We start from the raw sequence: 16,270 nt of genomic DNA on the forward strand, positions 1-16,270 counted from the left end.
GCTGGATGAAAAGGCCCATTTTGTAATGTCCTGTCACATAGTGCTATTACTGGAGGACAAAGAAAACTCACATGGGGAATTGGAACCAAATTTCATGTTGCTCCAGGTGAGCTGTCTCTTCTCTGAATCAAGCTGGACTTAGTATAGATGGTATTGTACCCTAGCTTCAAAAGTAAGTGTAGTGGCTTTGTGGAGCAATTTGGGATTTTTTTAGTATTCCCTGGAAAGAAGTGGTAGATTTCCTATTTGACCAATGTGTACCAGCAAAGTGTCCGTCCTGCAGAAAGGAAGCAATTGGAAAGTGAAAAGAAAGTGAAATACAAGAACAGAGATATGTGTGTATGGGGAAAATATCTAGCGGTCTTTAGTGAATGGTGCCAGTTTGGATTTGTCAAGGATGGAGGTGGAAAGGGAATTGCCTTGTGACCCTTCCTTGTGGTATTACTGAGACTGATGTGCAGAGAGGAAAAAAGATAAGCAATGGATGTGGAGGTTAGACGTAGTGCATTGCAAGCCTGTGCATGCAGAATTGTGGGATTTCCTTGAGGAATGTTATTCAGGTGCATTGGGGTGGATAGGAGTGTACAAAGGTTTTTGCTATGGCAAACAACACAGTGTCTATGAATACCTACCAACTTACGTTTGGACGTGGAACGAGGCTCACAGTAAAACCAAGTAAGATTTCTGAGATTTGGGACAATGAGCTGTTCAGTGGAAAAATTCAGTCCACCCAAAGTTAATATTTGCTGGGAGAGTAGCAAAATGCAGTTCAGAAGCAGGCTGTTACTAAAAAATGCCAATAGTGATCTCTTGGTTACTATAGTATCTGCTGGGTATTGTAGAACAGGAGAGAGGGTCTACAGAGCAATGATGGAAATTAAACATGCTGTGGAGAGAAGACATAAAAATTGATAACTTCAGTAGGTGCATGCAACTGGTTTTCCTATTATGAGTAGCTTCATGCTTGCAGCATTGTCTATGCAAGCTCAGTGTTCTCTTTTCCTTCCAGAAGTTTTAATAAACTTGTTTGGAGTAGGAACTAATCTTATTTCTCCAGACCTGTGAATTTTGCAAGTTAGGTAAAGGCCTAACTATTGGTTAGATACACTCAGGCTTGAAAAATAGTCACAGAAAACTCTGTAGTTTATATCTTCCCTTCATCTGGAATAAAATTATGAATAAGAAAATTGGTCCCTAACTTTAACAGGGGGGGGGCAGTTCTGATAGCTGCTTGGATTTGGAGATAAACAATCCAACAACTGAAGGAAAGAAAATAAAATCCTTTGAAAATTGTGAGTATAATCTTTCCTAAGAAAGATTATTCCTAAGAATTCCTAAGAAACTTTCATGAGAATTTGAATCAGAAACCTCAAGTAAAAATTTTCACTACTTCAGTAATAAAATTTTCAGCCAGAATTGTAGATTCTTCAGAAGATTTTTTGCTTTCAAAAACCCCAATAGTTAAGAAAATAAGACTCTTAGAAGACTGCCAGAATAATTTTTCCCCCCATTGGAAGAGAGTGAAAGGAATTGTAAATGCTTCCCCTGTGGCTTAAATGTTGTGTCTGCTTTCCCAGAAATTAAATCCCATTTTCTTTTTGTGACGGACAGCAAACTGAATTGTGGTCTAGGTTTTGCAGAAAGAATGGGAGAGAGGTGTCACTGGTGCTTGGATATTTTTTGCTCATTAACTAATGAATTAACTATGGTCTTGTCTTCCTTCTGATTTGCAAACTCTTCAGGGACAGCAGTCTTTTATGGTAGACTTAAGGGAAGGATGCTGGGCTTTACAGTAACCAGTGGGTCAGGTTTTGATGCACTGTGCCCAAATCTCTGTTTTTCTATGAATGCATTTTCCCATTATGTATGACGTGCTTTACAGAACATTCCACAGCCTAAGCTAGTTTTTATCACGCAAAACGAGCTACTGCAGACTGCGACATTTGTACACTCCTGGCTCAATTAACCAAGTTTGGCTACAACTGGTTTCTCTTTGTGGTTTGGTGGTGTGGGTTTTTTGGTGGGATTTTTCTTCTTGTTTTTCCATTTACTAGCTCAGATGCAAGATTCTCTGAATGCATGGCCTCAATTCAGGTTCTGATATTTGATATTTCTTCATTATTTTTTTCAGCCTTTCTCACAATAACCATACTATTCAGGTCCTTCTGGTATCTAAGGCAACTCAGGTTCTCTGTGGCTCTGGATAATCAAAAACGGACTATATAGTGCACTTACAGAGTCCTTGCTTTTGTGTGTGTAACTGTATAAACATTAGTGATGAACTTGTGTTGATGTAGAAGACCTAGTTCTGGAGAAAGATGGAAGGGAGATTTCTGTTGTGTTCTGAAGCACTGTGCAGACTTTGGAGCATGTGACAAGCTCATGTTTGGTAGTGGCATCCCTCCACAAAGTGGACCTAGCAAGAATTAACGCAACATAAAGTGCAGCCTGCAAAGGAGGGTGGACATTCCAAGAGAACAGAGCAGAAAGGTAACACAGACTGGTGAGACGCAACAGCAGCAGTCAGAAAGCTTCTAAACACTGTCTGAAAAGTTGTGTATGTGCACACTGATTGACAGATGCTGCTATTGTGTGGAGACAGAGGAAAGAATCAACAGAGTACTAACTAGGTGGTGGACAATAGCTAGACTAGTGAGTATCAGGAATTATGAAGCAAGCAATGGAATGTGGCTGAAGGAAGTGTTTTTTTTCACTATATGTGCTGTGGAGGTAGCCAAAAATGTTGGTCAGATTATTCCAATAAGAATCTTGCATTGCCATGCAAGTTCTCAAGTCTTAATCCAGTACATGGGCACACCAGTGCACCATTTTGCAAAGCACGGTGTCACAGTGTAAAACTGTGGGTTATGACAAACTTACATTTGGAGCTGGAACCAAACTCACGGTTTCTCCAGGTATGTCTGACTTCTTAAATGAGATTCCTCTTGGAACTGTTTCTTTCACTTTGCAAGGTATTTTGCCTATTTCACCACTCCACAATATGTTAGGGATAGGACTATAAATTTTCAACTAATATAAGAGCAAGTGATTTCCATGGCTGCATATGTATTTTCCCCTCCCTGTTTCTGATGATGAACTAGCCATAGCAGAAGTGTTACATCTGCAAGAGGATTTTTCTTGGAAGGTTCACAGGAATTGGGCTCCTAAATCAAAAACCTTCATGTAGAGGAGAAGGAAAGGGAAATCGGGAAAGCCAGCATGGGCCAGCAAAATGCAGAGTGATGAGACTAGTCTCATAAAGCTGTAGCAGGTAAAAAGGACTTTTTGTGAATCTTACATGACTGCTAATATTTTAATATAAAAAGACTCTTAATTGTATGCAGATGCAAAATATAAGCTTGTATTGGGTCTTTGGACTCCTCAGTAAAGTTATAATGATGGGGGGGGGGGGGGGTCCGTTGTATTGTGAGGCATTATATATATACTGGAACCTCAGGAAGCAAGCTTATCCTTGAGAATGATCACAGAATCACAAGTTTGTGAACACAGCCAACTAGTGCTGAGGACTGTGAAATTATCTTCTCTTCAACATCTATGTGAAGCTTGGAGCACATTAGAAGTGAAGCTCTGAAATTGTTGGAGAACAGTGTGACAAGTCTTAAAATCTAGGGGTGGAATAAATACCCAGACAGAGGGGAAAGAGGTAGAGAAGTAAAGTTCATTACTGAAGGACTTCTGTGGAAAGATGGAAAGGTGACCCTGACCACAAAATAATTTTCTTTGAATGAAAAAGCATGAAAAAAATGTGTGATTTGACAGTTACTGCCACAAGTGTTTGAAAAAAAAAATCCCCCCAAAACCCCATGCCTCTTCCCCTTGGAAAAGGGAAAGAAAGTAAGGCAGATCCTGAAATACCTATGTTTTTTTTGTAAATATATCAATTTTTCTGAATTTCTTAAGAATACTTTCAGAAGCATTAATACCTAAATGCTTTGGGTTTACTTTTGAAAAATAATGTTTCCATTTCTTAAAATGGCAATGATTGTTAAAATCATTTCAAAATAATTGCATACTGAAAGTTAAAAACCACAGCAATAGAAAGAAACTATTCATTCTGAATACCTCTGAGGAAATTCCTCATATTTCAAATGAGCCTCCTGGCCCTGTTCAAAAGCATCTGAGAAAAAGAAGAATCTCAGATTTATAAGAAGCTGTCAACAAGCCAAAGGAGCTATAAATCAAGGCTCTGCCTAAGTTCATTTACATGTCCCTAAATTTACTGTTATGGTCATGTCTGTATTCAGCAGCTCCAGATCTCACTTTGGCCACACTGTAGAACCTAAGAGCTTCCTGAATGTAAACGGAAAACTTACTGTTTAATGGCAGAACAAGCAATGGTCTTCCTCCCTCAAAGAAATTGCATACCAAAAAGTGTGCTTTCTACTTAAAACCGGAACAGCAAATTTGTTCTGGAATCACTCTTGACTAATTCAGATGGCAAATCCAAGACAGTGGGACGATGGAGTTTGTATTATGCTATTGATCACTAGGTGAGCTGTGAAGTTATAGTAAATAAACTGATTTTTGAGAGAGGAAACTGACTGGCAGACTAAATAAACAAGGAATGAGGTGAAGAATAGAACTTGTGATGTGGCTTTCTGGAAGCAATGGGATAAATATGATGGAGGAGAATATTAAGGAATAGTTGTTTGGAAGTTTGAAAGATGCAAAAAAACACATGAAAAGAAAGTTAGTTGGAAGAAAAATCCTAGATAGATGGATCTGTCTAATCTAGAGATAAATAGGATTTCTTTTGGTGGAGTATTTCACTGTTGAAGGCTCCATTCAATAACACTCTGGAAATTGTAGAGGCCTGTGTTATTGTGTGGCTTTGGAGGTAGTTACAAACTCACATTTGGATCTGGGACGAGACTTCTGGTTTCTCCAGGTACATTTATCCTGATTTTTTGCCTAATTTGCGAGATTGGTGTGGATACACACCAAGATATGGGAAATGGCAGCTGTCAAAGTCATAGTAGCCTGATATTTCATCTTAACAAATGGAATTTTTTCCATGGCAGCTGTCCAAGCAGTCTTCCTTGAGGTAGCTGCTGGTAAGCATGTGCTTTCAGTGCTTTTCCATCAACTGCATTCCTGTGATAAACTAAGACAAAGCCTGGCTTTGCTTTTCTGTCAAGTAAGTAATGTGGAATTGTTTTCTCCTAGGGGTAAATGCATGTCACTTCCATTGGACTCAAGCAAAGAAATGCATGATATAACTGAAAATGCATTGAAATACCAGAATGGCTATGTCCTGGTTTCAGCTGGGATAGAGTTAATTTTCTACTTAGTAGCTGGTACACTGCTGTTTTGGATATAAGATGAGAATGATGTTGATAACACACTGATGTTTTAGTTGTTGATAAGCAGTGCTTGCTCTGAATCAAGGACTTTTCAAGTTTCCCATGCTCTGCCAGTGAGCAGGTGGACAAGAAGGTCGAAGGGAGCACAGCCAGGACAGCTGACTCAAGCTAGCCAAAGGGATATCCATAACACAGAACATCATGCTCAGCATCTAAACTGGGTGGGGTGGGGTGGGGGGTGTGTTGGCTAGGAGCCGCTGATTTCTGCTCAGGGACTAGCTGGGCATTGGTCAGCAGGTGGTGAGATATTGTACTGTGCATCACTTGTGTTTCTTCAGTTTTCTTCTCTTTTTATTATCTCCCTTTTCATCAGAAGGAGGAGCAGGAGTAGTAGTATGTTTAACCATTTCAGTTATTAAGCTGTTTTTATCTCAACTCATGGGTTTTACCTTTTTCTGATTCTTTTCCCGATGACATCAGGATGGGAAGGGAGTGAGTGGCTGCATGGTACTTTGCTGGCTGGAGTAAAACCATTACAGGCTATATATAATATATTGCTGGACATGAGCCATCAATGTGCACTCACAGCCCAGAAAGCCAACTGTATCCTGGGCTGCATCAAAAGAAGCATGGCCAGCAGGTTGAGGGAGGCATTTCTGCCCCTCCACTCAGTTCAGGTGAGGTGTCCAGCTCTGGAGTCCTCAGCACAGGAAAGACATGGACCTGTTCAAACAAGTCCAAAGGAGGTCCAGGAAGATAATCAGAGGGATGGAACACCTCTCCTATGAGGAAAGACTGAGGGAGTTGTTGCTGTTTAGCCTGGAGAAGAGAAGGCTCTGGGGAGACATTACTGCAGCGTTTCCATACTCAAAGGGAGCTTATAAGAAAAATGGGGACAGACTTTTCAGTATGGCCTGTTGCAATAGGACAAGGAGTAATGGTTTTAAAATAAAAAAGGATAGATTCAGATTAGATATTAGAAAGATTTTTTTTATGATGAGGGTGGCGATGCACTGGAACAGGTTGCCCAGAGAGGCGGTAGAAACCCCATCCCTGGAAACATTCAAAGTCAGGTTGGACAGGGCTGTGAGCAACCTGATCTAGTTGAAGTTGTCCCTGCTTATTACATGGGGATTGGAATAAATGATCTTTAAAGGCCTTTTCCAATGTAAATCATTCTATGATTTTGAAAATATCCACTTATGGTGATTATCACCATTTTAGCTGGTGTTTTGCTTGTAGCAGAATCCCACCAAGGAACAGTATGCTTCGTTTTGGTATTAGTGTTGGAATGGGAGTTGACTGCCTTTTATCTGGTTTGTCTGATGTACAGATACTATATTATCCACAATATTGCAAGTGGATTCTGTTCACGACTGGGACTTGAATCCAGAGTTACTGCCCTGTCGTAGCTGCAAGGCCATACTTAATGCTTACTTCTGCTACTGCATATCTACGTAAGTGAGAGTATAGGAATCCTGACATAATAGAGTTAGAAGGCTCAGATTGTCTTTACAACTGCCTGACAAGCTCTAAGATCTAGAGAGGATTACAATGTGCCAGTGAAACCTGTAAGGAGATAAATGTAACCAAGTTCAAAGGGGTTCTTGCAAAGTTTTCCTGGGTCATGTGAATTATGGGGGTGGAAAAGGATACAAGCTGGCATTAGGAAAAGGAACCTTACTGGTGGTCAAGCCAGGTGAGTAGTAAATGGTGAAACATTGAGGAGGAAACTTGAACTGGAAGGCAGCGGCCCTAACTACACAGTACAGTGAACAAGAATTTTAGGTGATGTTGCAGATGGAAAAGCAGATTGTTCCTAGGACTGCCCTGCAAGGTGTAATACACAGTTGTAACCAGTGAATGAATGAACATTCTGACCCTGATAATTTTCTAGTAGAGTTCTTTAGTACTTTGATGGTGACTTAAATCAATGTGTTTTGTCAATGCTGCCTTAAGTTATTCCCTGCTCTGGAATGTCTGTTGACCTGGTTGTCATGCATTGCAATAACCTGTCTACATTTTTGTAGAGACTGACACCAGTGTGTCAGTCAGGGTTATACAAAACTCACATTTGGAACCGGGACACAACTTCTTGTTACTCCAAGTACGTTTGAGCTTTTTGTTTGGTATTAAGACTAGGACTTGCAAATAATTTTTTCCTTGGGTAGATGGACTAGGGATTTTTGTGGAAGGATGTTTCAACTTCTTTTCAGCTTCCTTTAACAAAAACCAGTTGGAATAGAGATGCTGTCTTGTAATCCAAGTAGTGCTTGGCTATGGTGTGGCAGTGATGCATTGCAGGAAAGAACTGCTAGAAAAAATGGTAATGTTCACACAGGCTTAACAGTCATGTCATGGTGCAGTTACAGTCATGGCATGGTGCAGTCACACATAGAATGCTGCAAACAGTTCACACATGGTTGAATGCTACACAAACAGTTTAGCACTTTCATAGAGTTTCTGTCTTTTAAAGTTTTCGGACTTGATTTTTGCATGTTTAAATGCCATAGAGAGTGGATTTTTAAACTCAGCCTAAGAGCATATGTCATGATATTTTGGTTCATAAATCCAGAAATGAAGTCCCCTACTATATCTATAAAAACTGATGTTACAGGGTGAGCAGTCAGGAACTACAAAAATTGTATTTGGAAGGGGAGCTACAATTGTGATGTATGGTAACTCCTTTCCTTTCCTCAGTTATATTGTAAAATACTTTAGAAACTTGAAAAGATGAAATGAAATTCCAAATATCTTTGTGTGTCATCCTCTGGTAGACAGCTTTCTCACATGTTTTGGATGAGGAGCCATTGGAATATGCAGCTGGTAGGCAGGAATTTATTGCAATGGCTTCTTGTTGAGCGGGAAGCCGAAAGATACAGTACATCTGTGTTTGGAAGAGGGACTAGATTTAACGTCAACCCAGGTGAATAAGATTTGGAGCAGGATGGGCTATGAAGGTATGAGAGCAGGAAGAGTGTCCACTGGTTAGTCTTTCTGAATAGGTCTACCTTTAGGGGGAATGAACATAAACACTAGATGATGAGTGGAGGAGTTAAGGCTGAAAGAAAATGAACCCAGGATTATTTATCAGCAGAGTGCTTGTGAAGATGGAGCAAGGAGATTTGGAATAGTGGGAAATGAGACAGCATCATTGACACTTAGGTTCATGATGCTGGCATATCAACTTCTGAGTCTTGGTGGACAGTAGTAGTGTTTTGCCTTAAATTGAGGGGGGGGGGGGGGGGCGGGGGCGAAATTCAGAGATACCTCTGGTTCATGGTTAAGTCTTAGTTTCACACTGCATTGTGAAGAAATTTTCCAGGTGGCTTAGACTAAAGCATTTGCATGATTCAGACTGAGGTGAGTGGGAATCTGGAGCTAGGAGAGTAATTTTTGGAAATGGCACAAATCCCAAATAAGTAATCTAATTAAATATACCCATTAAATAGACTGATCAGGAAAGAATATGATTTTGCTGTGAAACAGACATCTACATCTGAGGCAATTCCTCAACTGTAAGATCAAAAGTTCTTCTGCCTTTTTGCTATCAACATAAAAATTACCTTCCACTTTTTTTTTTTTAGACTAGGATTTTAGATTGATTCTTTTGAATGCTTTTTTTCTTACTCATTAAACAGATGTGGCTGGTGTGGGTTTTTTTTTTTTGTTTGTTTGTTTTTTTGGCTGGTGCTACATGAATAGCTAATCTCTAATTCAGAAAGTTTATTCTTTTTTAGTTCACATTGTTTGAATTGAGGGTTGGATTAGATGACTTTTAAAGTCCCTTCCAACTCAAACCATTCTAAGAGTTTATGAATTTTTTCCTAGAAACTAAAACTGTGGCATATAAAATCGAAAACTTGTTCTGGAAATGTAAAACCCACTCTGATTCTGGAAGAAAAAGCACGCAAAGGTATTTTGTGAAAGTGACAGAGGTTCTCAGGAGGTTCATGAGCAATCATTTCAAGTCTTTTTGTTTCCAGACAATGGTTAGATAAATGGATTAAGCCATCTCATTCATCTGTGAGCTTTAAAGAGTGGATTAGATAAGCAGAATTGTTCATTCTGATCCCCCAAAATCTTTCTTTAACATTGTTGACAGGAGCAGCAGAGGAAATCCTAGTAAATCTTTCCTGCAGTTTAGGTGATGCATGAGTAAATCTCTACATGAACACAAATAAGGCATTGTTTCCCACTATGAAATGTAAGGAAACTTAATCTCAACTTTTCCTTAATGTGGACACATGCTATAAGCTCAGAATTTATCTTGTTTTGATACTAGAGAACTATTTAGTCCATTGAACACTTAATTTCTCCTTATATACTGGGTATTTTCCTCTACTAATTCAGCTTTAGTCTTGGTTCAGCTAGAAATCTTCCTCTTTAAAGGTTTGTGAGAAAGACCTTGGATGGTTTTTGTGGTTTGACTTCCTCAAGTGTAATTACAGAGGTGACAACAAACATATTTTTGGGATGGAGACCAGAATGATGCTTGAACCCTGTAAGTGAAGCAATATACTCACATTTGCAAATATTGAATCTCTGTGCAGTCTTTGTGCTTCAGATGACTTAGCTGATGCTGCACTAGGATCTGGCGTCTTTTACCTGAATGCCTCCAGACACAAGCACTGGAAGTCTTGAGAAAGGTTCAGATACCAAATGTGGACATCTAGCCTTGCGGTTGACATCCTATCATCCATGCAGGGCCAGCAGATTTCACAAAAGACCTCTGGTAGACCTTTTGGAACCTCCATTGGAGGACAGCTGGAAGACATCACTAAAGTGCTTGTTAAGTCATTAGAGTTGCTCCTTTATGGTCAGGATTAGCCTGTATGAGTATGTGAGGGGGAATATATTTCCTCTGAGTTGGGCCATAGCTCCAGATTTACTCTAGCCATGGAATATTGTGTCTCAGGTTGAGGAATGGTAAAAGGATCAAAGACCCCTATCACACCAATTCCAGTCTGACCAGAGATTCAGAGTTTGCTTTGGCAGGAATGGAGAACGAGAGAAATCTCTGTGTAATACAAGCTGTTAAACCACTTCAGGATTACTACTGCAGCTTGTTTGGAAAAAAAGCTGTATGTCTCAGTCTGATGTTGGAACAGACTTCTACTGCTGTCTCCCTGAAATCAGACTCTGGAATTGGCTTCCTCTGTAGACTGGTCAGGAATAGCATTTCAACAGCTCCTGTTCTTCATCTGGAAGATATCCTTCAGTAAAGATGAAATTAGGCAGGGTGGACAGCTCGGAGTATCATGATTTACATCTCAGTCTTTCCTGCAAATACATATCATATTTTTTTCTTTCTTTCCTGCAAATACATAGTCATAAATATCTATACAGTATCTCCAACACATCCGCCAACTCATTGAGACAGAATAATAGGAAACATAGGTCACAGCGCTGTGGTCGTAATAGCTGATATTTACCAAGACTATCTGCAGACTTTCAAAACAGTGTGCAAATATGCAAAGGAATTTACCAGAAAAAGACTCTAGTACCAGAACAAAGCCAGCAGCCACTCTGAGCAAGAATGAGAAATGAGTATTTTGCAAAACAGATGGTGCTGAAGCTGCCTGAAAAACACAGAACTTGTATTTTTATCTGCTCAAGATACAAGCACTGCACAGATTGAAAGGGAGAAAAACACCTTTATTTGGAGAAAGGTAGATAGGTAGCTTCTCAAAAAGCATCATACTCATTATGAGAGAGAAGCAGAACAGCTCTATCAGTTCCTCCTCTTCTGTTTCATATTCATGTACTCCACGACAACGATGTACCCTGGTTTATCTGTACTTTATACAGGGATCTACCATCAAGCTTTTAATCTGCTCCTATCTTCCTCTCTCTAACAGACAATCACTGAAATCTATTTCTAAAACAGTAACTGGGAGTATGGGACGTGAGGAGTGGGGTTGAGGGAGTCAGAATGTACATTAGGCCATATCCTGTGTAGTTTAGAAAAAGACAATCTCATCAGGTTTTTTGAAGCCAGGACAAAGCTGGGATAGGTGATACTGCAATTCAGAAGGGCCAGAGAATGAACCATTAGGCTTTGTGAATTAGGTTTTTTCTGAGATCATACTAATAAAGAAGTATGGCTATTTCTCTGAGGTGCTGACAACTGGCAACTGAGCAGATGAAAAGCACTTACCTCAGTAATAGAACTAGGATCTTCACTTGTATAAGATATTGAGACACTTTCTAAAAGCCAAGATTTAGTCCAAACTGTCTGCATGGGAAGAAATTCAAATTTCTTCTTCTGAGAGATATGCGGTCTTTAGTATTTCTAAAATATAATAATTTCTACAAAATAATAAAATACAATTTTAGTATTTCTACAAGACCCTATACAATACGCTACAATACACTACTTCTCAGTGTGGTGTGTGAACAGGGACAAAGCAAATATTAATCTAAACTCTCAATCCTACATGATAACACTTTGTTAGTTTATAAATGTGAACTGAAGCTCCGGTTCAAACCTGTGATTGTGAAGTCAAATGGAAAATGCAGCCAGAGGGGTGCTGAGAGCCCCAAATCTGCATCTTGACTACAGTATGTTTTTAATGATATTTCATCTGTTCGTTGTTAGAGCACTGCAATGCACATGCCATTTTACTATTACACATGAACAAAGATTTAGGAAAGCACCTTTTCAAAGAATAAGACTTCAAGAGCTGGACAAGATGAAATGTATGCTTAAAGTATAAGTTTACAAAGCTAAATGCGCATAAAAGAATTTAACCACAGGTAGCGTTTTGATATGTGTGGAAAATCCTAGTCTGACTTGCTAGCAGATTTGAAGCAAGAAAACAGAAATAGATGCCAGGTGTCATATCTGCAGCCTTTAGTTCCCCAAACACCTCTTTTACAAGGTAAAATCTAGTAAAAAAAAATCTTGCACCATTGTCAGATGGTGGAACATAATGAAACATCAATCTGTTTTGTCTTTCTTTCCCTAAATACAACCATGTGTTCTTTGCAGTGGCTTTCCTAGCTTTCTCCCATAGGAACAAAATTAGCTAAACTGCTGGTGAATGTGGACATCCTTAAGACTTAGTAGTTTATCCACAGTCCCGCAGGACAGGCAAAAGAAGTGGAAATTTGAATGTCAGTGGTGGATTTGACTACACATTTGCAGAAAAGGCAGAATGTCCCTGAGCTGCTCAGTTCTTTCCAGACACATTACATGTCATTGTAGCAGTGAAGCAAGAGTGCTCTCTGCCCATTACACGCAAGTCCTGGATGAACCCCAGACAAGATCCAAAAGGAAGCCAAGGCTGGAGAGCAAAGTGGACTGAGCTGTTACAGAGAGGGATGACTAGGTTAGATATGGACATCTAGAGTGTGGGTGCCCACGTGAGTATCATTTGAGATGTTCTAGGGATCTTGCCTGATGACTTTCTCTGTCTCACCATATAAATCAACATAAGTCTCACGTAGCTCTTGCATCATCTGCTGTGCATGCCTTGGTTCTCTAAAGGTGTCCTAGTACAAGATCCCTATGACCAGGCAACTTCCCACCAGAATCATGCAAAAACCTCACATAAGTGTCTGTATATTAAATTGAAGTAACTATGACTGTGTACTCTCATCTAATGCCTCTTCTCCATTTTCAGATGTTACACCATCTCCTTCAGTCTACAAGCTGATCTCTAAAGATGATGAGGATTTGGAAATGTGCCTTATCACAGATTACTCCCCTGGAAAGCTTAAAGGGACTGATAAGCAGACAAGTGCTGTCGTGGAGGTGACAACATCTGAGAACAAACCAGAAGCGAGCTACCTGTCAACATACTGGGCCAAGAAAGATAAAATGTGGTGTGGTGCAAATCATGAGGGCTTTGGAGAACTGGAGGCTGAGGATCCTGAAAGTGGTAATGGCATTGTTGGATGTGTGTACATGGCTAAAGTACTCTGGTCTCTGTGCTATTAGTATGAGCATGACTTGTTCACGTCTCCCAATCCTGCAAGCAATGCTGAATTATGCTTCCACACTCCAGAGGAATCTTGCCTTGTTGCTCTCTTTTGCCTTCCTCCTTGATGGAAACAAGATTAAGGGTCAAGTAGACTGTCACAGCAGAGAGATCTTAAAATCACACTATGGGGATTAAAAAGCTTGAAATTCCTTTGTCTGATGAGACACCAAAGTTTAATTAGAACATATGTTATGCTTGTCCTGAAAACAGCAGAAATGGGTGTTTATGGGAGGGTTTACTGGCCAGAAACTCTAATCCAGCCCTTCTAAGTAGAGGTATCTCTATGAACTTATGAAGAAGTATCTTTCTGTTTTTAATTAAATTTATTGTTACTATCTGCAGGTGCCAGCACTGTCTGCGTTACAGGGATATCTCTACACTTCAGGACAGGTATGTACACAGCATTTTAGGAGTAAACTTGACCTGATTAGAGGAAATGTCTCCCCAGGTTTTTGCTAATGTTCCTTGTTTGCAGAATTCCTGTTGGAGCAAAAAAATCAGACTGGAAATTTCCAAAAGGGCCCAACAGGCTTTAAACATCAAGGCTGAAAGTCATTGGGTTAATGTAGTCTTCCGGATCTGAGCTGGTAATTTTATGTGACCAGTGTAGCCAGTGCCTACCTGCTTATGCTAGGACCAGCCAAACAACTACACCCCATCACATAATGATTTAAGGTACTGATATGAGTCAGCCTTGCTGGATGTTTGTCTGCATTTCACACTTCAAAACCATTGTTTTTATTTTTGGTTGTACAAGCACCTAATAAACCAGGTGGTTTCTCCAGTGTGTGCTCAGAAGCAGGGTTGCAGTAAAGATATTGTGCACCTCAGCAAGCTTTGCTGCAGCTCATGGCTGTGGGAGTATACTAGCCAGTGCTGGAGCCCAAGCAATTGCGGTTCCTGCTAGTTCAAAGGAGCTGAGCCTGCTTTTGCACTTGCCATGTTTGCATAATAGCTGTACTTTTGCAAACATTCAGCCTTGCTGAGAAGGAAACAGCCAAATGTTCACAAAATACCACTTCAGAAAAACACTCATCAGTAATTTGGCTGATTTGATCAGTCATTTCAGACAATTTGTCAAAAAGAAACATAAAGTGACTTTTTGATGACATCTCCCTTCTTCCCCAACATAGATAAATGTATTTTCAAATGAAAATGGCTTTGCAATTTAAGATTAATAGAAAATCCAAATAGACTTTGTGTTCTTTGAATAAAATGTTGAATAACTTGTTTTCTCCTTGCCCATCTTAAAAAATTTCAGGGAGAAGGAGGAGGGATGCCTCTAGCATCCTGGGTTCATAATACTCTGTAATTAGATCAGCTAGATGTTGGCAGACTTGCATATTGGATAATTAAGTGGCTATTGAATGAAAACCTGGCCCTTGAAACATGAGCTGGAAGAAATTAAAGTCTATCAGTCAGAGAGTCCTGCTCACTGTCTCATTAGCCTTCCCACTAGCTGACTCAATCATGCAAAATGGAACAGCTTCATTAAGAAGTGCTAAGAAGAGGATATCTCAGTGAGGCTGTCCTGTGACTTTCATTCTTTATTACTTTTACAGATGAAAATCTGAACATGTTGTCCTTATCACATCTGAGCCTGAAAATAATTTTAATGAAAGTAATAATTTTTAATGTGCTGATGACGATGCTTATGCGGAAAAAAAAGTGAGTATGCATGGGGATGGTAAGACCTCTGACAGAAAACATCTCGATCAGTTCATTAGCTATGATGTTTCTTCTCTCTGTAGTAACTGTTTGTGCAGTCTATCCATACACCTTATGTCTACCAACAGTAAGATGCCTCTGCTCCTTTGGACGTATCACCGTTTTTGCACACCCCTCAAGTCTGTATACTTTTCCTTATCCACCTGCAAATTTAACTTTTTTCTTCTTTCTAGACATCTCTTTCATCTATTTCTACATCCACCTCTTCCCTTGTCTGCATTCATCCATCAGGTTCATCCCCTGACATCAGGGAGTTTGATGTTTATTGCCTTTAAGACCTCAGACCTAATATATTAGTTTTAGTGCAGTGTCTCTTTCTCCTCTTTCTATTGTGTAGACACTTCAGGTCCACAACTGTGTAGCTGCGACTGTATCCCAAATAATGACTTTAAAATACTTTTATTTTTTTAACAGGAATGAAAGTAACCAGATGGTGCAGTCCTGAGGTACCAAAAATACCTGCTAAAAAATCCTTACCAGAGCATCGTGTGCAAGAGGGAACACAGTCATTCCTGTTGCAAGGGATATCGCTTGCTGTTTCTGTGTATCTTGCCAGCCATTGTAGTCTAAATCACTTTATTTGCTTTGTTATAAAACTACTCAAAAATAAGCTTTAAATGTTCAGCATTCTGCTCCCCTAGATGCCTGACTGGTTTAGCATGACAATACCTCTTTTTGCATGAAGCATAGTTTGCTGTAACTATAAATTGCCAAACATTATTACTTGCATTAAAATTACACATGATTTCTGCTCAGGACTGTGTTGTTTATTGAAAACTGCAAGCTAAATATTACTTGAATGTGAATTTTTCAACTCTTGGTAGCTTGCAGGTATGCAGGTATTAGTGTAGCCCCACAGACACGATTTCAGTTGCAAATGAAACACTCTGAAAAGCAAAGGGAGGCTTGCGGGGCCAGGAACCATGTCCTGCTATCTTTTGCTAGATCGGAGCAAAGTATCCTCCTGCAACCCCCACCCAGCAAGATATGCTACTAGGTCTCCCAGAAGTCCTGAATTTCCTGAATTCAGTGAAATTCTCATTTCATTATCACCGAACAAAATAACGTTTTAAAGTATTTTTTAAAGTTTATCTGGCCTTAAGATTTTCTGAATTTAAACCAGCTTAAGATTTGGCTTTGGGTTTAGTAAAAACGCAAACTACTTTTATTCTTTTTGTTTAACAACCTTAGATTTCTCTGTCTTCTTCTGAAGCACCAGAGATTGCTCTG

The 16,270-nt window shown here is 39.6% G+C and overlaps 1 protein-coding gene across 5 annotated transcripts in view; it reads left to right on the plus strand.

Annotated features, from left to right (window-relative positions):
• The window catches only part of LOC308061735 (T cell receptor alpha chain MC.7.G5-like), a 103,084-nt gene extending 87,289 nt beyond the window's left edge, over positions 1–15,795 (plus strand). For 4 of the 5 annotated variants that reach the window (XM_080382135.1, XM_080382134.1, XM_080382136.1 and 1 more), the window contains exons 4-7: positions 12,953–13,210; positions 13,655–13,702; positions 14,875–14,980; positions 15,455–15,795. In XM_080382135.1, coding sequence (XP_080238261.1) covers positions 12,953–13,210; positions 13,655–13,702; positions 14,875–14,980; positions 15,455–15,485 — 443 coding nt within the window. In that variant the 3' untranslated portion in view covers positions 15,486–15,795. Of the gene's footprint in view, positions 1–2,851; positions 2,916–12,952; positions 13,211–13,654; positions 13,703–14,874; positions 14,981–15,454 lie in introns of all 5 variants that reach the window. The other variant, XM_080382137.1, reaches the window with a different exon arrangement.
• The last annotated feature ends 475 nt before the right edge of the window (positions 15,796–16,270 follow it).

The sequence above is a fragment of the Falco punctatus genome (genome assembly GCF_963210335.1).
Source record: "Falco punctatus genome assembly, chromosome: 4".
Classification (NCBI taxonomy): domain Eukaryota; kingdom Metazoa; phylum Chordata; class Aves; order Falconiformes; family Falconidae; genus Falco; species Falco punctatus.